This window comes from Leptosomus discolor, chromosome 3 (assembly GCF_034619465.1).
Source record: "Leptosomus discolor isolate bLepDis1 chromosome 3, bLepDis1.hap2, whole genome shotgun sequence".
Lineage (NCBI taxonomy): Eukaryota > Metazoa > Chordata > Aves > Leptosomiformes > Leptosomidae > Leptosomus > Leptosomus discolor.
Window position 1 is genome coordinate 78,755,848 of NC_141393.1, and position 26,566 is coordinate 78,782,413.

The 26,566-nt window shown below is 38.9% G+C and overlaps 1 protein-coding gene across 1 annotated transcript in view; it reads left to right on the top strand.

Annotated features, from left to right (window-relative positions):
• The window catches only part of DPYD (dihydropyrimidine dehydrogenase), a 344,208-nt gene that overhangs the window by 218,510 nt on the left and 99,132 nt on the right, over positions 1-26,566 (top strand). The window contains exons 15-16 of the mRNA XM_086463055.1: positions 9,998-10,066; positions 12,566-12,649. Coding sequence (XP_086319181.1) covers positions 9,998-10,066; positions 12,566-12,649 — 153 coding nt within the window. The remainder of the gene's footprint in view (positions 1-9,997; positions 10,067-12,565; positions 12,650-26,566) is intronic.

Here is a 26,566-nt window from a genome sequence, read left to right on the forward strand (position 1 = left end):
AGTTGTGGAGGATGCAACCAGGCTGACAAAATCACTTACTCCTCCCAAGCGTTGCTTTGGCATCAGCAGTGTCACATGATGAAGCAGATCACAGGGCTCTAAAGTGTAAAAGGGAGGCTTTTTTTTCTCCCTCCTCTGAGCTGCATTTTTCTCCTCTACTGACACCAATACGGCTGGTTTACTTGAGTCTTCAAATCCAAGGAAGTGAATTAAAAGAAGCCCTGGGGGTGATGGAACAAGGGAATAGATAGGATGGACTTCTCGGGGATGCAAAGAGACAGGTTTGACCTGGGGAATTGCTAGCTGACTGAATGCAGGAGTTAGGGAACTCTGACAAAGTTATTCAGTGTGCATTTTGTCTCTTTTTATTTTCTACTGAATTTGTTTTCTAATAAGTTAAGTGGCTTTGCTGCTAAGTGATAGGGGAAATATATCTGCATGTATCTAGAAGCAGTCAGGGACTGGAAGGGATCAGAGGCTTCCTTTCAGTCAACGGCTGCTCATTCTGTCCATAGGAGCAGCCTGCAGTCCTTGAACATTTTTGTCTCCAGTTGGCTTCCCCTCTCAGAGGGACACCTTGCAGAGAGTTGCTTGTGCTATTGTGAGAATAAACAGTAACAATTAGTGAGGTGCTCAAAGAACTGTGTTAGAAAGAACTGTGTGTATATCTGGGCAGATAATTTGATGAGAGAAAAACTTGTAAAGGTGGAGGAAAAAATCCACAAATTTGTGTTTTGCCTTTTGCCAGCCTTGTTTTCCATATGTGGTCTTACAAATCAATAATGTGTCAGCATCCTGGTGTTAAGTTTTTGCTACAGGTCATAGCATGTGCCTGAAATATCATAGAATTAGATATACCCTTTTTCAGTTAGCTTCTCCAATATTGTATTGGCTGCCTCTGCTTTCTCTTATATAAATTCCTTGTGGAAAGTACAGCAATACAGCAGGGGTATGTCAGGTCCACAGGGGCTTGCAGGTGTTGTTTGCAAAGAGTACTGCCTAGAATTAGTATCTGTCTTCACTCTTCTCTTGGATTCACCCTTGTTAACTTGCATATTTTCCTTTCAGTAGTGCTGATTTCCATTCACTCATGTGTTCATTTTCACTCATTACAAAAGAGTCCAAAGGTTGAACTAGGGTAGGTTTTCTATGCAAAATAAAGTCCCAAAGATTCTGTCAAATTTCCAGGGAAGGCTGCAGCATATGGGTAATTTTCAGGGGAATTTATGGTAATTTTCAATGGAATTTACCTGAAGCACTGAAATTTTCAACAGTCTATCATAAAATGGACATACTTTTACTAATCATGTAAAATATTCGAGTTTCCATGAAGTGTTTCGTACAAATGCTATATTTTCATAGAATCACAGAACAGTCTCGGTTGGAAGAGCCCTTCAAGATCATTGAGTCCAACCTTTGTCCTAGCTCTGTCAACACCACTAAACCATGTCCCTAAGTACATCTACGCCTCTCTTAAACACCTCCAGGGATGGTGACTCCACCACCTCCCTGGGCAGCCTGTTCCAATGCATGACAACCCTTTCAGTCAAGAAATTCTTCCTGATATCCAGCCTGAACCTCCCCTGGTGCAGCTTAAGGCCATTTCCCCTTGTTCTATTGCTTGTTACTAGGGAGAAGAGACTGACCCCCACCTCATTACAGCCTCTTTTCAGGCAGTTGTAGAGAGCAATAAGGTCTCCCCTCAGCCTTCTCTTCTCCAGGCTAAACAGCCCCAGATCCCTCAGCCGTTCCTCATATGAGACGTGTTCCAAATCCTTTACTAGCTTGGTAGCTGACCTCTGTACCCTCTCCAGCACCTCAATGTCCTTCTTGTAGAGAGGGGCCCAAAACTGGACTCAGCACTCGAAGTGCGGCCTCACCAAAGCCGAGTAAAGGGGCTCTCTGTCCTGCCGACGGCACTATTCCTGACACAAGCCAGGATGCCACTGGCCGCCTTGGCCACCTGGGCGCACTGCTGGCTCATGTTCAGCTGGCTATCAGTCAACTCCCAGGTCCTTTTCCACCAGGCAGCTCTCCAGCCACTCCTCCCCAAGCCTGCAGCGCTGCATGGGGTTGTTGTGGCCAAAGTGCAGGACCCGGCACTTGGCCTTATTGAAACTCATGGAATTGGCCTGGGCCCAGCAATCCAGCCTATCTAGATCCCTCTGTAGAGCTTCCCTACCCTCAAGCAGATCAACACTTCCACCCAGCTTGGTGTCATCTGCAAATGCACTAAGGGTGCACTCCATCTCCTCATCCAAATCACTGATAAAGATGTTAAACAGGACTGACCCCAGTTCTGAGCCCTGGGGAAGTCATATTCCATTCTCTTTTTCACTCTTCAGGAATTACCACGTGTTTATTGGAGTGTGCTGAAGCATGGAAGGTACGGGTGCATCAGAAGGTCTCTTTTTTTCTCTGTCCATTCATTTTGCTTTCAGTCATATTCCAAGTTGGTAGGACTCTCATTAAATGTTTTAATGGAAAGTTAGCTTTCCATTTGTCTATAGTTTCCATGTGCATGATCTGTGCCTACATATTTCTGTGTACAAGCAGGGACAAGGGCATGGTAGCTCAACTCCTGCCTTGACAGTGGCTGATACGATGCTGAGTCTCACGTGGCAGAGGAGCAGTTACAACACCAAGCTGCTCCCTTGTTTTCTTACAGGTGCAGCCAGTCCTAAAGAGCAATCTGTTTAGCTTCGTGCTCCTGTCAAAGCCACAGCATTCAGTTATTTTACAAAGAAAGGAGTTTGTTCATAACCCTTGGTTTTTATTTGCCTGAGGATGTTAGATTCTAACAACTCTAGGCCTTAATTTGAAGCTATAGCCGAGTGTACTCGCTGACATCCATCAAATAATCTTGTTAAATAGATGGAATCTCATTGATAGAAGTAGAGTCATCATATGAAAATAACTGCCTTTGAAAATAAGTGTCTCCGTTTAGCCTGGGAAAAGAATCTTTGTTGTTTTCTGTTCATGCTGATTTTGTGTGTGTGATAGGGTGAGCAAATGGTAGTATTTTCAAACTCCTATCATCAGCTTCTCTAGACTTATTTGTGTGCTGTTAATGTTTGGCCTGGTTTTGTGTTGATCTGTTGTATCTCACTTCCACTTCACTTTGACAAACAACTGGAGATCTCAATATAAAGTAACAAGGTAAAGACAGGGCTTTATTCAGAAGGTTTGCTAAAGACAGCCAGCTAAATAATAAACATACTAATATCCCCTACTTGTCTTATTTTCATTTACTTGAATTACCTTAAATGTATTTTACATGAAAGCTAAGGAGGAAAACAATGGATGGTTAGAGATTGTTAAATTATTTACTCTCCACTCCCTGAAAAAAGAGGAGAGAAGAGAAGCAGAATTATAGGTCAGCAATGTCAAGACATTCTGCATTGCTTGTCTTTATCATCATGCAGAATCTTTTTATTAAGGCAGCATAGAAAGAATAGATTTATGGACTGAAGGTACAATGTTTAATATGTCCATATCCATCTAGATTGACAGTTCCTACCGACATGAATTTCCCAGGAGAGACAGTGTTACTGGTGTCAGTGGATGGCATCATTTACTTCAATGTTCCATTATTAAATTGATAACAAGATAATTCCTCTGCTTCTCAGAGACATGACAGGGTTTACAATTGTTAACTTTCTTATTGCATGGGATTTGATGTTCTAGGTAGTTTTTAATAAGAAGCTTATTTTTATTTCAGTTCTGCAACAAATCAAAAATTACAACAAGAAAGTACAGAAAAAGAGAAACCTGGTTGGGTCTACAAGATATCAAAATCAGGCTGGTTTCTAGAAGGTTATTTTTACAACAGTAAATCTTTGTGCTCCTGTTGCTTTTCGGTGCTGCATGTGTTTGTGCAATACAGAATATTTGCTGCGGTCGTACTTTTTATCTTGTGAGGTGGGTGTTAGATATTCTCCGTACATTGGTAATTCCAGCCAGATGGTTTTGAGGATGATCATTTCGTCAGCCAGCGGCCGTTTGGAAAAGCAGAGAACTACCACAAGTGGCACTGAGCGGCAGTAAGCCTCCGAGAATCTTTCTGCTGGCAAGATGTGGCATTGCTGTGACTTGCCCTGAACCTGACGTGCGAGAGGCAGGGTTACAGAGGCAGGCTAGTGGTGCAAGTCTCGATAAGGTGGAAAATCTGTACTACCCCAAAATGTCCTTTAGTGCTGTGTTTATTCCCTTGCTGCTCGCTCTGTGCTACTGAGGCTGCATCTAAGAGCTATTGGGTAGGGCAGAATCTGGCCTATGGCCCGTATGCTTCATCCTTTCACGTGTGAAAGAACGATGAGAAGACTATAGGCAGCATGTGTGTTTTTCAGTTAGCTATTTGCAAGATTGTTTATCGTGTCGTTGGAGTAGCTGAGGAGCGCTCAGTAAAGTGTTCTTTATTAACTTTTCACCAAGCACCTGATGGACCATGTACTTTTGTAGCTACACACGTGCAGGAAATGCTCTGAGTGTGTTGGCTTGTTACGGTGTGCCAGGGAGAGATGGCATGGGTCAGAACTGAGTGCACATACCCCTCATTCAGACAGGGGCATTTTAATGCTGTGAAATAATTATTCAGCCACCGAGATGTTCTCCTGTCCTAAGTGCTTGTATAGATGTAGGTGTCTATTCACGGATGATTGATGAACTAAAGATACTATTTTTGCCATTGTTTTAGAAAGACTATATTGCCAGTGCCAAACCTCTTCCTAGTAAATGCTTCCTGAGGAATTTTGGTTAAAAATATTTGAGTTTGTTCAGACTAAGCAGGTCGTGTGGCAAGGCTGTACTGTGTTCTTTGGGAAGAAGAAACATGTCTTGAAAGGAAGATTGAGGTCTTTCCATCTGACCCAAACACAAAAGCCTTCTGAAGTTTAGATTGATCAAGAATAATTTTGTGGGTATTGGAAATCTGGTTCTTAACATAGTCTTCAATCTCTGCACTCCCTCTATCTGCAGCAATTATCATGTTCCATATCTCTGCTTCCCAAGCAGGTAGCTGTTACAAAACGAGTCCTTCAGCCTTCTTGAAAGCTCCTCTTGATTTTACAGCTTTGAGGGGAACGGTCTCTTAAAGATGATGTTAAGGATTTCTTTCTATTTCTGCAAGGGCTGTGCACATCACAAATAAAATTCTAGGGACTTTTGCAAGTGTCTGAGAAAGCAGAAGGGGGTGCCGGTTGAAGCCAGCAGCAGCGTCTAAGCGGAGCATCTGTGAACACTTGGTGCAGAACTGTCCTCAAGCCTGGTGCAGCAATAAGAAGGGACAGGCAGGGAAGAGAAAGCAGAAATTATATGGGTGGCTGAATTTCCTGAAGTGCAGGGAGATTATGCACAGACCTGGCAGAACAGGTTAGGAACAGATAGAGGCTATGGCCTCTGTTATATGGCTAAAATAAATACAGTTATTACAGGCATGAGGGTAGAGGATTGTGATTTCATTGCGTCTGTTGGGAAGTTTTCTTAAATTTGCAGGAATTGACAGTGTTCACATTTAAATCCAGCCCCCTGAGATTTTTTCAGACTCTTTGAGTGTACTGAAACTCCCTTATTCCCTGCAGAGCAGTACAGGACAAATGGTAATTGTCTACCTAGAGTTTTACTGCCTTCTGGCTTTAAATAGATGTTCTCAGGATTGTCTGACCCAAAGTAGGCCCAGTTGTTTTTTTTTTCTCCTTCCTTTTTTGTTGCAACCTCTTGCAGTGAATTCCGTGTGTTAGGGAAGAAAGATCACTTAAAAACATACACAGTGGCAAACCTCTTCCTTTTTATTTCTTTTAATGCTATTGCATTCATGAGACATCCACATACAGATAATGGAAGAGAAAAAAACATTCACAAGGGAAATAGATTCTAGTTTAAGCTTCCAGGGGATTATTATAAACAGGGAGAAAAAAATATTTTAAGGATTATGACAAGTACCTTGTCAGTGTCCTTTTAAGTAGAACAACTGCTAATGCATTAGTTACAGAATTGTGTGAAATATAGCTTTTGACTAGGTGCTTTAGCTACAGTATATTCATCTTATAATCATGTCCTAAATGGTACATTATTTACCCTCCCTTTTCCATTTCCCCTCCCTCCAACAAAAAAAAAAAAAAAAAAAAAAAAAAAGTTTTATTCTAGACCTTCTTCTTCTGTGTCTTCTGTGAACGATATAAGATAACCCTGTACACAGAACAGCATCCGATGTTACAAACACGTTTGTCCCTTTACAAGCATTTGGAGAAATTGTCTATCACTTTGTGTAATGTCGGGGCGTCAAGACCTGGTCTAGTGACATCCGTCACGGTGATCATCGGGGAGGGAGCAGGGTCTGCAGAGCCGCTGCACAGGGTGGAGTAGGCAGGATCTCTCGACAATGGGCAAAATAACGGTTTGGATAAAGAAGAGGGAACAGCATATGCCAGCTGTGCTTCTGATGGGGAATAAGGAATGGGCTGGGGGTCCCACTGTGCTTCAGTCATGCACAGTTTCGCCGGCAGCCCTCACTCAAGCTACGACAAAGCTGCAATTTAGTCAACCTTCATTTACCACTTACTGCACTTTAGCAGCAGCTTTATTGTAAGATCTGTCAGGAGTCTACTTTTGTGAGCCGGGCAAGCGTGGTGTGGCCTCGCACTTGTGGTTCAAACAGCTCTAATTAAACTCATGTCAGGTTGCCACTGCAAATTTCAGGAGTCAAGAGGAAGGTTGTGCACTCTGGGGATGCTCCTGGGCTGGGCCATGCGCTGGACTTTTATGAGCTGCCAACTGTTTGGGGCTATCAAAGTTGCAGGGGTGGTAATGTGGTATATGGCATTGCAGACATCAAAGATGTGAAGAAAAAATAAAATAGTGAGAAGAGGCTGAGAGGCTGAAACGTGATTCAGTTTCTGTTTATTACTTTCCAATAAAAACTCTGGGTTTTATTACTTGTTATTCTTACTATTTTCTTGGTATTCTCTTTCTAGGTAATAGGAGATAGTATTCTATGTTTTCTTTATAAATTCCCATGTGCGATTTTAGGAGTAGATTTAAACCTCAAGCATCACAAATAGTGCCTGTAAACGTCCACATACAATACTTATTATTTTTTTGTCGTGAGTACTGATTCCAAATGAAAAGACTGTAGAGGCGTTTTGGGAAAGAATAGTCACTTGAGGAAGGATGGTTTTGTTAACATGGAATGCTGGAGGATCTGTTTCCACCTAGGAATTAAGTTTAATTTCAAGTTGTAAGGGAACACTGGGGAAAAAAGAAGAATAAAATCCCTACTATTTTTAAATTTTCGTTATTCCCTCTGAGATCATGGTTTTCGTGTGAACAGTCACAGCAGAAATGTAATTTTTGCTTTCAGTTATTTTCGTTATTGTAAACCACTGCTTCTGTAAAAAGTATGTACTTAATTTTAAATGTGAATGCTAAAACTAATCAATATTAAATAAACATGTTGTCTTAATTAACAGCTCTTTGAAACATCACAGATCTTGTTCCTCCTCTTTTGTACACTCCCAGCAGAATTTTCAAATGTCATTAATAACACTTGACATAACCTAACTCAGCTACTTGTGAATATAGTTGGCCGCCCTTGTCGTCTTACGACTTTCCCTGCTGGAAAATTTGATTTGTTTTAAAGCTGAATTGTGTAGATTTCTGATATACTTTGGATTGTGACTGCAACTGCGAAAATCCTTATCATGTTGTCAGTGTCTGAGTTGGTTAGGTTTTTTTTTTTTGCTTTAGTTAGCTTATAAAAAGTGTGAATTTGACAAGATATGATTTCTAGCTCACTTGCAGTTAGTGCATATTTAAACTTACTTTCTTACTGTAAATTTTTCTCATAGATACTTTCTCAAACTGACTTTTCATAATTTGTCTTTTTTAAAATATTAGAGTCTTTTTAAAGAGATTTATGTTTATTTCCAGAGTACTCATATTATCTTGAATATTCAGCTAGCACATAGAGCAAATTTTGTTTCATAAACATTTGACCTATAGAGCTATATAAGGTTTTCCACAATAGAAAAAAGGATGGTATAGGAGAGAGCATTTTTTCCTCTGTCAAGAGGAAAATAAAAGCATGGCCGGTAATGATCGTGTGCGTTTAATGAAAAGCTTGGTCTTACATTTCTGCCAGAGGTGCACACAAATGGGCACCTGCAGGCAAGGCAGGCACTTCATCAAATGCCTTCCTTGTCTAAAGACTCCCATCTTGCAAACATCAGCTGGAAGGGTGGATGGGTAGGTAGTCTGCAGGTAGGTGGGTGGTAGATTGATAGGTAGAGATTCATCAGAGCAAAACAATGGAAATAATGGAAATAATGATGATGATAAGTGGTATTGTCCTTTTAAATGAATAGATTGTAACCTCATCATGTCTAATTTTCTCCATAGCTGCCTTCCTTTTTAAAGTGTATTTCCATCCCTTCTAAAGATACTAAATAGCTCATCCTTCTTACGGAGATAATTTCGGAATTTACAGTTTCCGACAATTGTGTGTATTGGACAATTTTTCTACACCATACTTTTCAGTATTTTCCCTTATATGAATGAGTCATTAACCCTCAGCATTAAGGGGAAGTTCAAGAGAAGTGTTATACTGACTAGGACGACAGATTAAGCGCCTCCTACTTATTAATGCTGACAGTAAAACTTGTTCGGAAAGCAAAAAAGATTAAAACCAAATTTCATCTTACCTGTGAATCAAACTTACATGTGAAACTTTCATACGTTTAACTTAAGAGGGCCAAATAAACAAGAGTGTGGCCAGATGTTTTTCTGCTCTCCTCTCCTGGTGTCCCCTTTGAACACAGATCGAGCCGGCAGTGTTCTCCTAAGTTCTGCGATTTCTTTTTCCAGTTTAACCTTTTAACTATGGCAGTATAGATCTCTGTTGCTTTTTTCTTGCAAACCTTATCCTTCTAGGAGGTTCTCCATGCAGGAGTTTCTGGGCTGAACTTCTTTGCTGGTCTCACCACGAATGTATCAACTTCAGAGTTTCTGTGTGTGACGATCTTTGATGGGTCCAGAACAAGTAATTGTGTTTTAGTCTTAAACAGAAATTAACGTTGTTACTTAAACTGGACATTGACCAGAGGAGTAGTTAACATTCGTTTAACAGTAAATAGCACTGTATGCAACTGGAAAGGTGTGCGTGCGTCTAGCTGCCCTCCCACAAGAATCCTATTAGAACTTATTTTACCTATAAACTTGAACCTCAGTAAAGGTGTTAGAGGCAGCAGCAGCAACTACAGGAAGAACCTGGGTCTGAAAGGTGCTCGGTGCAGGGAGGAGGCAAGGCAACACACAGAAACAGCTCTTGGGGAACTGGGGCCACAGCCAGTGAATAGGAAACAGAATGTGTATCGTGGGAAAACAAAAGCTGGAATTTCTCCGTGCCGCTCTCCCAGTCTGCCAGTCTCCCCGCAGTTGCCTCTGCACAAAAGAGTCCCAGCTGCCTGTCACTGTCCTTAACTTGCATAGTATGAAATTCCTGGGGGCTGGTTTTGGTGTATCTTGGCTTCCTGAATTCAGCTGGATGTTGTGTTTGTACACTGCCGCGTTAGGCTCTAAACTCTTGCACTTAAGTCCTACCTACCTCTAAAGAGCCCCAAGTACTTCTGGTGTTGTATAAATAGTAAATAACTTCGTTCCTCTGACCTCAGAAACAAGTATGTTTGACAGTTTGCCTGGTGGGCTCGGTGTCTTTGTTCTCACTTTACGGTGTGATGAAGAGAATGCAAAGTACTCTATGTGTTTGACTAGACCTGCTCATTTTCTGTAATGACTTAAAAAACAGGGATGAAATAGATGACTCTGTTTACTATTTCTCATCCCCAGTGAAATACACAGCTGCATTTCACTACCCATGCTAGTAGTGTACAGCTGGTGGTTCCCATATGCAGGTAGCGGTAGTTAACGTCTGGAGTCACAGCAAAGAACTATATTACAAAATCCGTAACATGGCTTAAAATGATTGCATATATATTCTTTTCAGATTCTGATTGCCAGTATCATGTGCAGCTATAGCAGGGAGGACTGGACTGAACTTTCAAAAATGGCTGAGGTAATGGTTTCCTAAATGTGTTTCTGCATCTTTTTTATTCTCCTTAAAAACAAGAGCTGCAATAAGGAATTTCTTGAAAGATATACATTCAAAGTGAAAAATGAGAATTTAAAGCACGTCCATTATAATTTGTTTATTCTATGTTTTCATTAAAATGATGGAAATGTAAATTTAAAGGAAATCCGTTCCATAAAAGTGGTCCCTTGGATTTTTAAGCAGTACCTGAAAAGACTTTAGTCTTTGAATCTATATACTTTTTATTTGCATTTTAAGCAAACTGTATATTATGACGGATGCCCTGATAAAATTTAATTCTACCTTTGAGAGCCTAACTTGATCTTACCTTGCCTACAGGCACACTAGTTTGACAGCACCAGAAGAAATTTTGAATATAAAACTCTTGAATATTTAACGTATAAAAGGCTCATTTAATGCTATTCTAGTTTTAATACAGACTTTCAGAAATGATAGCAGAGAAAGACAGCATATATAATAGCAGTCAGCAGGCTTCCTATAAAATAAATCCTATCTTACACAAATGCAAACAGACTATGCACCTGAAATTTTGATTTAATTTGAAGGGAAAAAAAAACTATTTAAAAACATGTACCTGTGTCCATAGGGAATAGTATAAGAAATACTTGATTAAGATTGCAATAACTTCATTCAGAAAGGTGTTTGTATCTGAATGTCATACAAAGTTGTTATTTTTAAATACAATTGGGGGGGGGGGGGTGTCCACATAAAGCATCTAGAGGAAATAAAAAGCATAGTTTCAGATCAATAAAGAAACAATTTAACACATTTAAGCAAAGAAAAAAAAAAGAGCTTGTCATTATTGCTATCATTAGCTTAGTTTTAAATGTTTTATAAGTATTATTTTTTTATATATGTGTAGATATGGATGTGAATATTTTGAATTTGTGTTTTCATGCTGCTCAATGTGTATGTTTGGACCTCGTTGTTTCTTTATTCACAATGTCCTAAGCCCTCCTACGGTGGTGTGGGAAGACATTTCTCTATTTTCTTTGGGTATTTTAAACCTATGAGGAAAAATATCACTTTGGGGACTTAGGGAAGAGAAATTAAACGTTATCAGTAATTAGCTTGGTGATCTTCAGCACTAGTCCATTTTATACCTGTATTTACCTAATTGACCATGAAATCTTTTGTGGAATCCATGCTTGACAGGAGCAGTACAGCTTTTAAACTGACTAAGATGAATGGCTTTATTGTGCCATTTGCTCCTCTTTTTTAATCCAGTGGTGCTGCTGTCCAACTTTAAGACAGGTCTTTCCATTCTGTGTTTGTATTTGTTGCCCCTTTAGAAAAAGAACAGTTATTTAAATGGGGTCAGTAATATGTAACCTATGTGATACAACTTTCTTCCACGAAGTAGTTGTTAGTCTCCGCGCTGTGGAGAGCAGCACGCTTGTTCAGGGCGCTCTGGAATCTGCAGCCGAAGAGCAGTGATATTTAATCGCATGCGTAGGATCCTACCCAGAAGGTAATAGATGTGGCTTTCCAAAGAGCAGGAGCCCCAGAAGGTACCACGGTGCCTCTCGGCAGGAGGACGACCTATTCATACAAAAGGTCAGCTTGTCACGGAGGCCGACAGCAACGGCAACAGCGCGTCATGGCTGGGCTTGCAGAGCTGGCCAGGACGCCGAGGGTTCCTGGAAGTGATGGATGGCTTCTACCCTGCTCACGCGCTCGGGGAGCTGTTGAACCATGGCCACACAGCAGGCAGTTACTCCCGTTCAATAAGCAAAAACAAAATGCAAATGCAAACCAAAATACTGGTTACAGCCACATGGAAGGCAACAGGAGAGATCCTCATTTCGGGCCAGAGCAGTTCAGCAGGGAGCAAGGGAAGAGCGTTTGTGTGCTGCCCTTGTACGCCTCGGCTCCTTTGCCTTTTTAATCGTAACTAATAGAGAGTGCTGAAGAGAAATTAGCATGAATAATATGTTTGTGTAGACTTTTTAATACTCTCTTGTTTGACTCCAGAAGCAAAAATATTTAATGACAAAAGCTATGGCACAGTACAGGCACCTGCAGAAAATTTAGAGACTAAAGTCATTAAAGCAGAAAGGAGACATTGACTACTGAGTCACAGTTCTTCAGAGCACAGAAGCACCTGCGTAACACTGGGTGCTGCACCTTGCGCTCAGTGCTGCCCTGTGGCCCTGTAATTACATTTCATTTTTTAACGTTTTCCAGAACCAACTCCTTATTGTGCTTGTCTCTTTTTAATTTATTTTTTACTTTAATTTCCTTTGTAATTTCGGGAAGCCACATCAGGTTTTGAAATTTTTCTCTATAACAATCAACACATTTCTTTTTCAGGCTATCATAACTGTAGCTTTCTCTCTTTAAAAAAAAAAATCGAATGTCTAAAGTAATCTATTTAACATGAACAGTAAATGCTACAGGAAAAAGTACATTACTTGAAGTCAATTTTGCATTTTATTTTTTTTTCTCTGGCATGTTTCATAGGTTGCTGGTGCAGATGCGCTGGAGTTAAATTTATCATGTCCTCATGGCATGGGGGAGAGAGGCATGGGCTTGGCCTGTGGGCAGGTAGGACTGTAACCGCAATCTCTTTCATGTCTCTTCAGCAATCCTGCACTACCACATTGATAGTTACACCTCGGGGGGAAGACACAAGCAGCAGATTACTAGCTTGAGATTTTTAGGTTGAATGTGTTTAAATATTTAGTGCCGAAAGCAAAAAAAAAAAAAAAAAAAAAAAAAAAAAAAGACGACAGAAGCTGAGAATATACAAAATGCTTAGTTTTGCTGAGAACAAAAATGCATTATGTATTTGACAAGGAACAAGATGAAAACAAATCATTTCCAAAAAGCACTTGGACAGAATTTGTTGGTTTCCATTTCAGTGCCCTGTAGATATCTTTTAGATCACAACCCGGTAACTACTGCATATATCAATATTGATTTTGAAGGACATGAGATATACTCATGTTTCGTTTCATGATTTTTAGCATATGAACCTAACTGTATTTTAGAATCACGGAATATGGCATACATTCTGGTAGTGCCACCTACAGTTAATGTCTTCTCTTTTAAGAGCCTGTGTTCTGTAACCTATAGATTTGACGGTTTATACAGTTTAGGTTGGAATTATCCACACCTGATGTCTCTGCCGTGTAGAAATCTGCTGCCGAGTTCATCAATACATCCCATGACTTCCATTAGGAGAATGTGTGGTGTTTTGCCCATGAAAAGAAAATAAACATGCACAAAAGCCAAGTCTCATACTAATATCATTTGAAGTTTTCAGATTTTTACATGTTTTGGATGTGGTTTGAAATTTGTTTTGGCTTTGAAACATGCCCAAATGTGGTGAACTTGGAAGTCTCTGAAAAATCTTGGTTCTCCTTCTACCAGGAGAGATTTTCTAGAGTTTTCTAGACCATAAAATTTCAGAAGTCTGAAGCTTGTTTGATTTTCCATCTTACTACATTTTGGGGAAAAAGAAGAGGAGGGAGATGCAGAGTGGAAATCATGATTACATGCCCTAAACTCGGCCCTAAAATCAACACGTACTACTCAGCTGATCCCTTTGGAGAGAGCTAGTAGACATCTTAATTCATCCTCACTTCCTCAGTTGAACACAAAACTTTTAAGAACTGAGGTGTGGTTGGATAACTAACCTATTAACTTTCTAAAACTTTTGTTAGGGAGGCAGTAGGAGCTGTAATTGTTTCAATGCAACTGTGAGCACACTTCAGCTGTAGCTTTATCATAGCAATACTGTCAGGCACAGTGCACAGGACATTTTATTTTCTGTGAACAAAATGATGTCAATCTGTTCCATGCTATAGATTATTCTATTTAATGAAAGTAACCTGGATGCTTTTCATGGCCAGTGGTCATTTACCACAGTTATGATTAAAAATGAGAGAGAATTATAAAAACGCTCCAGGACCAGACTAGTGAAATGGTAATAGTTATTTTTTTTCCCTAAATTGCCTTCAACAACAAAGAACTATAGTAGCCATTTTTGAAGTTTATGAAGCAATTCCCACCCTTCACTCTGCACAACGTCACTCAGGAGTTTGGGTTGTCCCCACCTGAGATGGCAGCACACTGTGGAAGGGTGCGGTTTGGTTGGGGAGACCCCTGAAGATTTCACACAGAAGTGAAACAGGCTCCTTTCAAGTGCCTCCTTTTTAAGGCATATGTTATTTCCAGGTTTCAGTGGTTGGAATAATATATGCATGTGAAGTTGCTTAGATGTGTAGTCAGTAGGGAGCTGTCTGGCTACATGAGTTTTTACATATCTTTCAGCTATTGTAAAATCAGAGAACCAAATGCAAAATCGAGCACTCAGGGCTATCGTGTGGATTTGTGACTCTCCTTGGAGGAGATCAGATCCATAAAGTAGGAAGAAAATTACATTATATATACATGTGTGTTTGTATAATAATAAAATTTCTCTCTTCCCCGTACAATATGGATATTCTTTTGAATGTTTAATATACACTACTCTTGCTTAAATATATTATTGTGTTTTCTTAACTGTCTCACCAAAATGAAGAGCTCAGAAAAGAATCTACTCCTTCATACAAATAAATGAGTAAAACAAGCCATCTTTAGAGGGCCAGATCCTGAGGTTCTTCCTCAGAGTTGGCTAAAATTAAGTTATAGTGGCTTCAAATGTAGTTTATCAAAGCAAAGGGTGAGGATAAACTGGATAAAATAATGATATGTGCGACAGGATCTATCAGCAGCCCTTCAGGGGGCTTCCGCATGTGGTGGCCCCTGGAGGCCCCATCGTAAGACAAAAAAGTGCTAGGAAGTATTTTGACTCTACTCCTAATTTTGTTTGTTTGTTTGTTTTTTCCCCAGAGCTGAAGCCAAATAGATCATGCATAGGTGGTGTGGGGAAGGCAGGGCTCAGATAGGCTCTGGGACAAAACCACCACGCAATATCTAGAAGTCATGGCATGAGGCTTTGAGAGAGAGAGCAGCTTTCCTGGTTGTACTGTGAAGCAGGTTTTCTTAAATCTTTTTGATAACATAATCCCCATCTTCATAGCAAATTTTTTAAGGATTAGGTCCCTTTTCATGCCTGAGCACATTAAATCCTCAGGAAACTACAGAAATTGCTGAGATGAAAAATAATGGCAGAAAAACATGTATGTGTATTTTTACTACTTATAATGTCTGAAATATTCTGCCTCTTTTTGTTGTTGTTGTTTATAAAAAAAATGGAAAGGAAAGGTTAATTACACTGTCTACTTTTTCTCCTCATTTCAATTCCTACGGTGTGCCTAAGGGTAAGTGTAGAAATCTGGGAACATCAGATTTGTTTTTTCTCTATCCTATTTTGTTATCTAGTCTCAAACACTTCCACTGTTTTATACCCACTGTAAATTTTAAAAATTCCAGATATATCCAAATTACATAGACAGAGAATTGGTACTAAGCATGGCTGTTTGATTTGTGCTGAATTACAGTTCTCAGCTTTTATTTGATTTTAATTCCAAGTCATTAGTGCAGACACTCTGGCGCCCAAACAGCATAGCTAGCCAGAGGGTAATATTAAGAGGCATCTGTATTGCTGCCAATAAGTTACTTAAAGCTGGTTCTGTATAAAATGTCAATTATATTTACTAATGCTGATTAATGATAATAAAGTTAAGGTTTGTATTCTTTCATAACAGTCTGCAACTGTTTATAAAGTTGGATATCATTAAAAATTGTAATAGAATTTCCATCATTAGGTATAACAGCACTAATGCATGGATTTTCATTGAATCAGGTAATGTAAGTGTACAAAACATTTAATAGTAAACATGGAGACAATGTGATGAACAGCAGTTTATTAAAAAATGCCAGTATCGCTTTCCCACTATAGTTCATTACTGTAGTAATTACAGCATAAAATTGTGAAAATAATAAATCAATCAAACGTGTGAGATGGTAGCACTCTCATTCCAATGTCTAACTTGTGGTGTTGCATTTGTGGTCCACTTTTTGTCTCTTCACTGGAAACCATGCAAAGATGTTTTAATTTCTTTCTTTTTTTACTTCTAAAAAGTGGCATTAAATATTCAGAACCGTTACTGAATGTGATGTGAAATCAACAAATTTAAGTGTTTACCTTTTTCGTTTTGGTCTAAAAGTCAGCAAGTCTCTCCAGCTGCTCTGGTAAGAATGAATAAATAGTTGAATTTAGTCAATAATCTGGGTTTTCTGTTGCATTCCTGTGAAGTTTTGTGTCATTCTTTGTTGTTCAGATGAAACCCCAGGTCTACTAAGTGTAATGTGCATATACTTAGAATCATTAGAGTAAGACTGACTAGGATGAATGATATCCAGTCTTCAAAAATATCAGTGAATCTCCTTGGCTCAATGGGGAGTGAAAAACAACAGAGGGAAGAGAAGAGCAGCCTACAGCTACTTGAAAGGTAGGAGCAAAGATGCTGGAAGAGTAGCCTCAAAGAAGGAAAGAGGATTCTTTGTTGGGTCGGATGATACACCAAGGGGCAATGGCCACAAATTACAGGCTGAACGTTTCAGGTTGGGCATCAGGACAAAAATTCACTGAGAAGGTGATGCAATACAGGAACATGTTGTCTAGTAGGGCTGTGTACTCATCGTCTCTGGAGTTTTCAGGGCTCGGGCAGGCAAAGGCATGGCCAGCCTCAACTGGTGTTGGCACCAGTCCCACTTTGAGTGGGAGCTTGGACTAGCTGCCCTCCAGACATTCAGACAAACATTTCTTTGGTTCTGTGGGTTCACCCTGCTCAACTCCTATCCGCATTGTTTGTAGAAGGGGTAGGAAACGAGTAGTGGATAAAAGGAAGCACAAGGACCCATCTCTTCACTTGGGGTGAGATGGTCAGTGTGCTAGGGAGATCAAAAGTCGAAAGCAACACATCAGTTAAAGTTCCAGAGCACAGAGGATGCTTCTAGATGGTTTTTTTTTTTTTAAAAAGTCTTGTATTCAAAGATCTCAGGCTAAGTGCAGGAACAGAGATTCTTTATGCTATAAGCAAATATTTTAAAAGTTAATAACATCCTGTCTTATAAATATTTCTCATTAATTAGTCATACCTTCTAACCTCCAAAATACAAAAAATCTTTGCCTATCTCAGCATTTAAGCCATAGATTTGGGGATTGTTTGCTTTTTTTAGTTTATATTGAAAGAGGCATGTGTATGTCTCTTGTGAGCACTGAAATCCAGATCCTGGTGATTTAACTATTCAGATCATATGTAAAATGAACTTGCTTTGTGGTTCTTTTTTACCTTTATTTTCATTTTACTTAAACTGTACTTGCTACAGCCTCTGCTGCTGGCTGTGTTCATGTTTATTGCCTGCAATTAGGAGGCAAGTTTCATAACAGCCCACATTGCCTCATTCAGAAGAAGACAAATCGTGTCAAAAACAAAAAGCAAAAAAACCCCAAAGCCCTGGTTACTCTGCAAAGATGAGAACTGGCTGCATGGCACAATTAGATTTGCTCTGCTGTACCTTGGAAATAGGAAAAATGAGGCTGCTCTTTAATTGAAGTGCACAGCATAGCATGCTAATTCGCTGTTGCTCTGCCAGCAAGGAGCTTGAAGTATTTTAAATAAATGATGCCCCAAACAGAATTTGATTATATCTGTGTTCATGTGGCATTCTACTGTCAGCCTACAATAATATGCCGGTTAAGTATAATTCATTGAGTCCTGCAGGCAGTATTAGTTCTCTCTCTTCCCTTTTCTATCAGTTGCCACAACAAATTAATGCAAAGTACAGCAGGGCGCTGTAACACTGTGCTGTAGCAGCGGTGGGAAGACTGCCACCCAAAATCCAGTGTAAACCAGTATAATCAAAGTGAGGTTTGTGTTGGTGTTTGCGGTGGAGCTTCAGGATTTCTGTGTCTTCTTGTTCTCTTGCGTTGGGCGCTTTCATCCGTTTTGGCTGGGATCTTAAGATAAGCCCTAGCTGGCCTGACTGTCTTTGTGTCCGTCAGTGCCCTCTGTTGCTTTGGGGCCTATTTCAACCAAATGACCTGTTTCAGTCATGTTTGTCAGAGTTGAAACTGTTTCAGAGGTACTGAATTTCTGTAAGTTTCATTAAACTAGGCAGCTGGATAGGGAGAGAAATGGTCTGCCGCCCAAGCTGGTGGATACGAACGGGAGCCTTAATAGTCTGGCTGAGGAAAAAGCTCAGGCAGATGCAGGAATTACAATCCCAAGGCGCAGACTCCTCAGAAACAGGGATTCCTTGGTTCAGGCAGTGATGGTGTTACTCTCCGTGGCAGAGGTGTGCTGCACTGGGCATCGTTTTGCTGGGAGGGTGTTTGGGCCGTGCAGGGAGAAGGGATGCTGCTGATTACCTCCTCCAACTCCTGCAAACGTAGATATAAGCACACTTTTTTGCAGGCTGGGGGATATGTTTTGTGGGCTTAGGTTCCTGGCTCCCACACTGATCGTGGCCACGCGTCATCCTTTATGATGGTTCCATTTTGTTATTTTAACCTTTTTGGGTGTTTTTTTCACCTTCCCTGGTTTCATATGTGTCTCTTCCCTTTCTCTCTCCATTCTCTTCTTCTTTAAAATCCTCCTCACAAAGTAAACCGTTTGCTGAGTTGCTTCTAAGTAACAATTGACTCATGAGCTATTTCACTGGAAATCTGAACAGAAAAAGCTTGCTGACTATGTGGTCGCTCCTGGGTTGGTGACATCACTCACCTTCCTCCAGTACCTGAGGGTTCATTTCCTTTTCTGTTGTCCTCACAAGATTCAGGTGTGATTAAATGTCATGATTTAAATGGATTTATTCTATGTCTTTAGTTCCGTATGTCCTTTATGTGCTCAAGTATTCTATTTTTTGTAACATGTAAAAGGAGACAATACTTAATAATGAGGTACGACAGTTAATTGGTATTTTGTCTTAAGAATTCTGTTTTTCATACACTTGAAGAAATGAATTAAGATGCAAAGTTTAATAAATTCATCATCAGAACACTATTCTGTAATTTTATATTGCCGTTTGACAATATTTAATCCACTGTTATTGCTTTGAAGGATTTTTAATTGAATTACTCAAAAGACGAAAAGGAAAATAAAAGGGGATTATAAGTAGGACAGTAATGCTAACAGCACTGCCGACTTGCTGAAACTTTTGAATGACATCGTATGGCTGTTAATAAGGTTTTAAATACTGTTTGTATGTAGTGACTTTTTATTTATATATGGAATGGATTTTCTTAGAAAATGTAAAAGTGATTCTATTTCCTTGAAATTCATGAAGACATGAAAGCAAGTTGGGGCTAACCTTATTTTCAGTCTCACTATGATGGAAGCATTTCAGCTGGAACTCACATTATGGATGACAGATGTTACAAAGAAGGTCAGTTCGGCTAAAATATCCGTGACCTGCCGCTGTTGAAAAAGGAAACAGAAAGATTTGGGCTTTAATGACACTTCAGGAGCCTAACTATGATGGACTATATAGTGAGTGCTTCCCAGAAAGAAAGAAAACCGTGATTTTTTTAAAAAACCAAATGGCAACCTGTACTTATTCTTGCAATTGTATTGTCATGCACTGAGAATCTTTCAGAAAAGAGAAACATAGAAAACTCAGGCAAGCATATTTCTGTGGTCTACATGGTTAAATGTTTTGGTTAAATGTCCAGATCCTGTAGACTGCTTTGCCTTTGGATATGTGGTTGCAGCATAAGGTATTGCAGTTGTTCATACCAATGATGTCTGGTAAACAGGATTTGTTGGAAAGGAAATGATCAGCAGCAAGTATCTATATGCAGGTAAAATAAAATATTTTAAGATTGTTCGTCTTGGTGCACAATAAAAGTTAACTATGCAGTGCACATTAATAGCTTTTTCTTTCTATGGTTTCAGTTTTATGCCACCATTTGATAAAGTTAATTAGCAGTGTGTTAACTAGTCTCTTCACTGCCAATTTTCAGGACTAGGCTCATACTGTTTTAATTTTGCCTCACCTTCTAGTAAAGATGGTAAGCGTGCTGGGAGGCTTGCTCTTTACAGCAGACCAAATCTGAATACAGGCCCATATGATGATCATTTTCAAACTGAGTCGGAAATCTTTCTTGGACCATAGGTTTTAAATTCCTTAGTTTGATGATTTCAAAGGTTTATGGTTTCCTCCCTTATTTGGTGTTTTCTGCCTCTTTATTATAGGAAAGGACTGAGAGCTTGCCTATCTGATCAAAAGAGAAAGCTATTTGTAGCTGCAGCACTCATATATTCGAGTTCTGTGCTTCCCTTTAAAATATTTCACGTATGACGTAAACCTAATCAAGCCTTTATGCCTTCTAGCAGGTAACCTCTGCATGAACTAAAGAGCTGAAATATTGGTTAATCGTGCTGCATGCCACTTTTTTACAGTGATATGAGAAACATTAGTTTGATTGGCTAGAAACAACCAAGATAAAATATTTTCTTCTGTCAGGGGTAAAAAGGCATTTTTGTTAGTCAACATTTTACATACACCAATGCTGTGGGTAGATAAATCTTTCCAGTTAGTATCTCGAAGAAGTTTATTAAATGTAAATGTGCAGTTTCACGTTTTTCACTTGGAATGTTTAAGCCCGACTGGTATCAGAACAAATCATTTGATAATTTAAACTGGCAATCTGTGCTTCACCCTTTCAGGCCAACTATTATTAACCTTTATTCTGACAACCAAAGAAAATAATGGTTGTGTCAGGCTCCTTTAATGTTGCATTAAAATCAATAGCTGTAAACAGTGATTGCTACAGTTTTAACTGACCAATGAAACATAAAGAGAGCTATTCCTATCATATAAGATAACTAAACCAATTTTTAAAAAGCCTTATAGTTTAAAAGTAGAAAGTTTTCTAACAGTGATGTTTCTTCTGGTTGCTTAGATTAACATTTTGAATTTTGAAAACAAACAAAAAAAACAAAACCCCAAACAAATTCAGAATAAGGAAAAAACATTTTGGTTCGACCATCTATGCAGAGAGAAGGCTCGGTTTTCAAAAATTCAATTATTTTTCTTTTAGTGCTGGGGAGAAAACAAAAAGCTTTTATGTGATCTGAAAAGGGAGTAATTGCAAAGCTGACTAAAACCAGCCACAAACCTTTCAAGTCTCAGTTGTGCTTGATCTTGACATCCCTCTTATTGTTGCTGTAATTCCCAACACAAATCTGTTTTGTACTTTTGTCTACCAGTCAATCAAAAATTTCCAGCTCATTTTTGACCTTGTCTTCACGTTGGTTATCTTTTCAGTGATTAGGTGCTACATTATCAAAGAAGGGGTGGAGGAGTGCCATGCTGCTAATAAGATATCCAAAGTGATCTCCCACACAGCACTTTGATAAATGTATTCTTGGATTTGGATACTGACCTATGTTAATATTGGCAGCTCTTAGATGAGATATGTTAAAAAGCTTTGGAGTGCGTTGAGTGGTTTTTTTTTTCCTTTTTTTTTTTCCCCCAAACATACTGTTAAGCGTCGTCCATTTGTGCAGCTCCCGTAGTGTACTACAATAACGAAACGCTGTAACAACTTCTTGTTCCCATTTTTTCATTTGGAATAGAGAGAGGTGATCAAAGGCTATTTGTCTTATGCTTTTAACATCTTTCAGAGGTTCTAATTGTAGCGCTGGAGACGGGAGAAATAGTGATTGCGATACCAAATAAGAGAAAAAAAGGAGGAAATAGGGATCTGGTAAAATTGAAGTTTATTGAAACTGTGATTCTGTCAAAACCTTTTACGAGTCTCTTAAGGTTTATTTGGTTAAGCACTGCTAAAGGTAAAGTTCCATTTTTTTTTATGTGCACCAATTTCTTTTTTAGTTTTTCGAAGTAGCCTAACTCTGAGAAGTAGGAACCACGGCAGTGTCATAGTCATGCTGACTGTTCTTAATACCTGCTGTTATCTCTCCCAGTATAGACAGGGTCTCAGAGCTTTGGCTTCTCAGCTCAGCCATGACCAAAGCCTGGACCTAATCCAGAGTGATTTGATTTTGCCCAGTGACACATTGGTATCACTGGAAAAAAAGGAGAAGCTCAATTAGGCTCCGCCAAGTGGAACTTGCAGTGACTGATCTGAAGAATGGCTGATCAAATCATGACATCATGCTTGCAGCTCTACTTTAAAGTAATAAAGTCCTAACATCTAAGAATGGAGCTATATGGCAGGGGTTTTTTAGTTCTTATAATTTACCACTGAAAATAAAACCAAAAAAAAAAGTTTAATCAAGTCTTTAGGCTTTTGCTTAGATTTTTACTTTGGGAAAAACATCTAGAAATTGGGAGTCATTACTCTCTATAAATATTTTTTTAAAAAATTTCAATTAAAATAAAACCAATAATTATGGTCTTTACATAATCTTCAAGTGGTAATGCTTTTGCCTGAGTGGAAAGTCTATAACAAAAAGAAAGAATAGTGAAAGCTAGTAAGAATTTTCCAAGCTATACTTCTGCATCTTAATCTGCTGTATTTTGTAAGCAAAAATGTGATTGTTTCACTAGTAGTACATGCTTAGTTGTGTAAGCGATATGGTATCTCTTCAGTTTAAAAATATTACACTTTTTGTTCAAATTATAAAGAGAACACTTACTATGTAGAAATAACATAAATGTCTTAATTTGCCCAGTAGATTTCTTTTAAAAGATTTATTTAAAAGAAAGGAGTATTTTAGAGTATGTAAGAGGTTAGAAAATAAGTATATCCTTAAATTGAATCAGTGAGCAATAGTTACAGTACGTATTGTTGCTATGGTAGTGTAGCTAAATGGTAACTATGTGGACCTTGCTTAATTCTTCTTATATGAATCTCTGATCTTTTAGAAATTCTTCCATAAAGACCCCCCTACAACCTCTCTTTATATTGAAAAGATCTCTTGTTTCAAAGTGCAAGTTAATTAATAAAAGCTGAAGGCCTAAACTGGAATGAAACATTTTGGTCCTCCCAGAACAAGATAAGAAATTATCCATTTATGGATGTTTCTGAATTTTTATCCTGAATAGAATTTTCCTGAACTATTTTATTGAAGATGTCTAATGAGATTTTGAAGTCTTTGTCTTTGTTTTTTGTTTCCCTAAACTAATGGAAAAGGTTTCCACTACCTTTGGTACCGTTTGGATCTCACACCGAGAGGCAATGCAGTATTGACTGAAAAAGAGTCCTTGAATTCACATGCTGTCGTTCTCTGTAAAAGTTTGTTTTCTGGCATTGGGTTCACATCACATCATATCATAGATTATAGCCAGAAGGATCTAAGTTCTCATACAGCAGCTACATTTTTGTGGGGTTGACCAGGCTGACCCAAAGCCTCTGAAGTCATTTAAGCATTTTTTGAAATTTTTCCTAATATATATCGATAGCTTCACATACAACTGTGAAAACTTTTATTCCTGCTGTAGGTTAAACTGTCTCATTTCTTTCTTTTTGACAGCTGTGGTCAATAGATGTTGACCAAAAGCTGTCAAATTTCCTGAGAAATGAGGAAGCATTTTTTACTCCAAATGAGAAGTAGAGAGTTATTCGTCTTCTGTCCTGGGAAATCCTTCCTTTAATTTGACAGGCTTTAAACAAATTGTTAGCTTTAATTAAGTTTGAAATAGGACAAATGCACAACCTAAACTGCCCCTTTCCAGGATGTGAGAAGACAGTACCATGACATTCAGAAATAGTGTCTGTTTTACTGTAGTGATTGACTGCAATTCTGTATTTAGGTACTGTGGAAATTTTGGGTGGGTTTGGAGGTAGACAGTTTTATGAAGGTAATGGTGGACATCTCATAGGAGGAGAGAGAAAGGATAGCTGTGGGGAAAATCAATAATAATAATATGAAAAAAAGAAAGTGAGTGCTGAAGATACTACTTTGCAGTGCTTTAAGCTGAAATGCCCGTACTTTTACTTTTTCTTCATGTTTGAAGGAATAGCAAAAGAGCAGCTCTTCACACACAGAGAGAAACTTTGATTATTTTTTTTTTATTATTCTGATTTCCTGATGGATTTCTGGAACCATGTTTCATCTGGAAAAGAAATACATGATAGACACATGTAAAAAACATTCAAACTGACAGCTTATCAGGCTAGGAAGTCCTCAAAACATCTGTGGGATCTCTGTAAAAGATATGCAGATCCAGACCTACACGTTGAGCCAGTGGAGTGGATTGAATAGGTGAGGAATCTACAGAAATTGTTCATTTCTCACTTTCTAAAGCTGCTCCAAACGTATCCTGCCCCTGCCTGCCCGCGCTGCAGGTCATGGCAGGTCGTGCCGCTGTAATGTTCACAGGGAGAGGATAGCATGGCCCAGAAGAAAGTCTACCTATTGCATGGACGTTATCTGCAGATGGTGAAAGATTCTTTTCTCCTTTCTTGTTTTTCAGATGAGGGTGCATTTGTGTCCTCATGGGCTCTCAGATAGCAATTTGACTGAGGATAGGCTTAACTCTTCCCTTGTAGACTACTGTTGAATGAAACAGTAAAACGAGAATAGTACATCAATTAAATTTAAAAGCCAAATCTTGCAAATTCTCACTTATAAAGTTTTTCTTAGAATACATCATTCCTGAACATAAAAGCACTCCTGCCTTTTCCCATAGCTATCCATACTATTTTGGAAAATGCGTCTACTGTGCAGAGTAAGGAAGTTAACTGTAAAACATTTTTTCATATAAAAAATTCCTCTGATGCTAATAGATGTAAGGGGGCTACATTTTTTTTTTTTTTCTGAAGAGCCAGTACAGAAAGAAATCTGTCACCAGAAGAATGCACTGATGAGGGACTCTTGGTGCTACTTGCCTACTGACCATATATAAGAAATCCCATGTCAGCTTCATGTGTGTTAAATTAATACAAAGACAAAATGAGTCCTCTGTAACTTAGTATTTAAAATTGGAAACACGTTGACGTAATGCATGATTTAGCCATGAAACTAACTGGCAAAACACATATGTGAGAACAGTTTTCTGGCCATCAAAGTCTAGAGGTTTATGAGGAAGATCAGACTTACACTTGCATTAAATAGAATAAATTATTTTAATTTCTGAAACCTTGTTGTTTAGGTCATTTTAGTCAGTGATAGTTGAGATTTAAGGACTTTATGCACAGGGTCCTAATGGATCTTGCAGCATTCTCTGTGCCATCTAGAACTTCCCGTCACCACAGTCAGGATAATGGATTTGCAAAAATCATCAGCATGACCTGTAATGATAACTCCAGTAGTTCTATGTAAGAAACCCTTCATCCATATGTAAAATCAGGATTCTGTCTGAGAAGAGTTATGTTTTTATACTTTCCACAACTGCAGAGGTCCTTACCCTGTTCTCAGGGAGACAGCACTGCGGCCATTATAGCAATTAGGGATGGAGGGAAGATTGCACGGTATGGTTCATTTTCTGCAGCACTAATAAGACAAGATCAGCTAATGTACTCTGCTGAGTGGTAACCTTCCTTCTGAAGTTCTTGGGGGAAATTCTGTAACAGGTTTATTTTTATGACATCTTTCAGGCTGACATTTGTATTCTTTATATATGCACACGTACATATGTACATACACTCACACATACGTGCTTCCCAAGGACTGTTTGCATAGTTAAGGAAAGCACGTTGGTTACCCTGAAGTAGTTGTATTTCTATCTTTTGCATTATTCAAATACTCTGAAAAACTGATTAAATTCGAGTTTTAAAAATGTTTCTTTTGTTAATGTGGAAAGTATCTCATGCTTTAAGGTATTCTGAAGAATCGAGTGCAGTTTTCTGCCAGACAAACCTTTTCAGATCCTTATGCAAATGACTTAGTAAAAACTGGACACCAAAACAAGGTCATTTTGAGGGGGTGCACCTCAGTCTATCTGACTCTCCTCTCTCTGTTTATTAAACACATGTAATAATACTTCCCTGCTTCAGGGAGGTGTTCTGGGTCCTGTATAACGACTGTGCAGTAACAGGGTAGCGTGAAAATGAGGACTCTGCCAGAACACAGAAAATAGGCCATAGTGAAAATGTCCAAAATTTCTGAGAACCAGACATTTCTGTGGTAATCTCTTCATGGTTTCTTTCATGAAGCACAAGGAGAGGTGACCTACTCTGTGCACAGCGTTTTCACACTCCTTCTTAAACATGAAGGATGTATCTGCCTTGAGGGTGATAGGACATGGGATTCATCTCATTACCAATGCCAAATGCAATCATCAGACAACTTGCTGCTTTAATTTCTGAGGACTTATAGTTATGGTTGTAGTTAAGCTTATCATGTGATCATTTAGAAAAAAAGGTGAATAGTTGTTTTTCCTCTAGTATATCTACCCATTGGCAATGAGTAGTTAGGATTAAAAGCTCCATCTAGCCCAAGGCAGTAATGAATATTCAGGAAAAATGATTCTGTGCTGCTGCTTAGGGAAGTAGAAAGACAACCCTTGTAACATTCAAATCTCCTGTGCCTTTGGAATAAACAAGCAATATTTGATTAAGAACAGGAAGACAGAAGACACACTGATGTACATCTC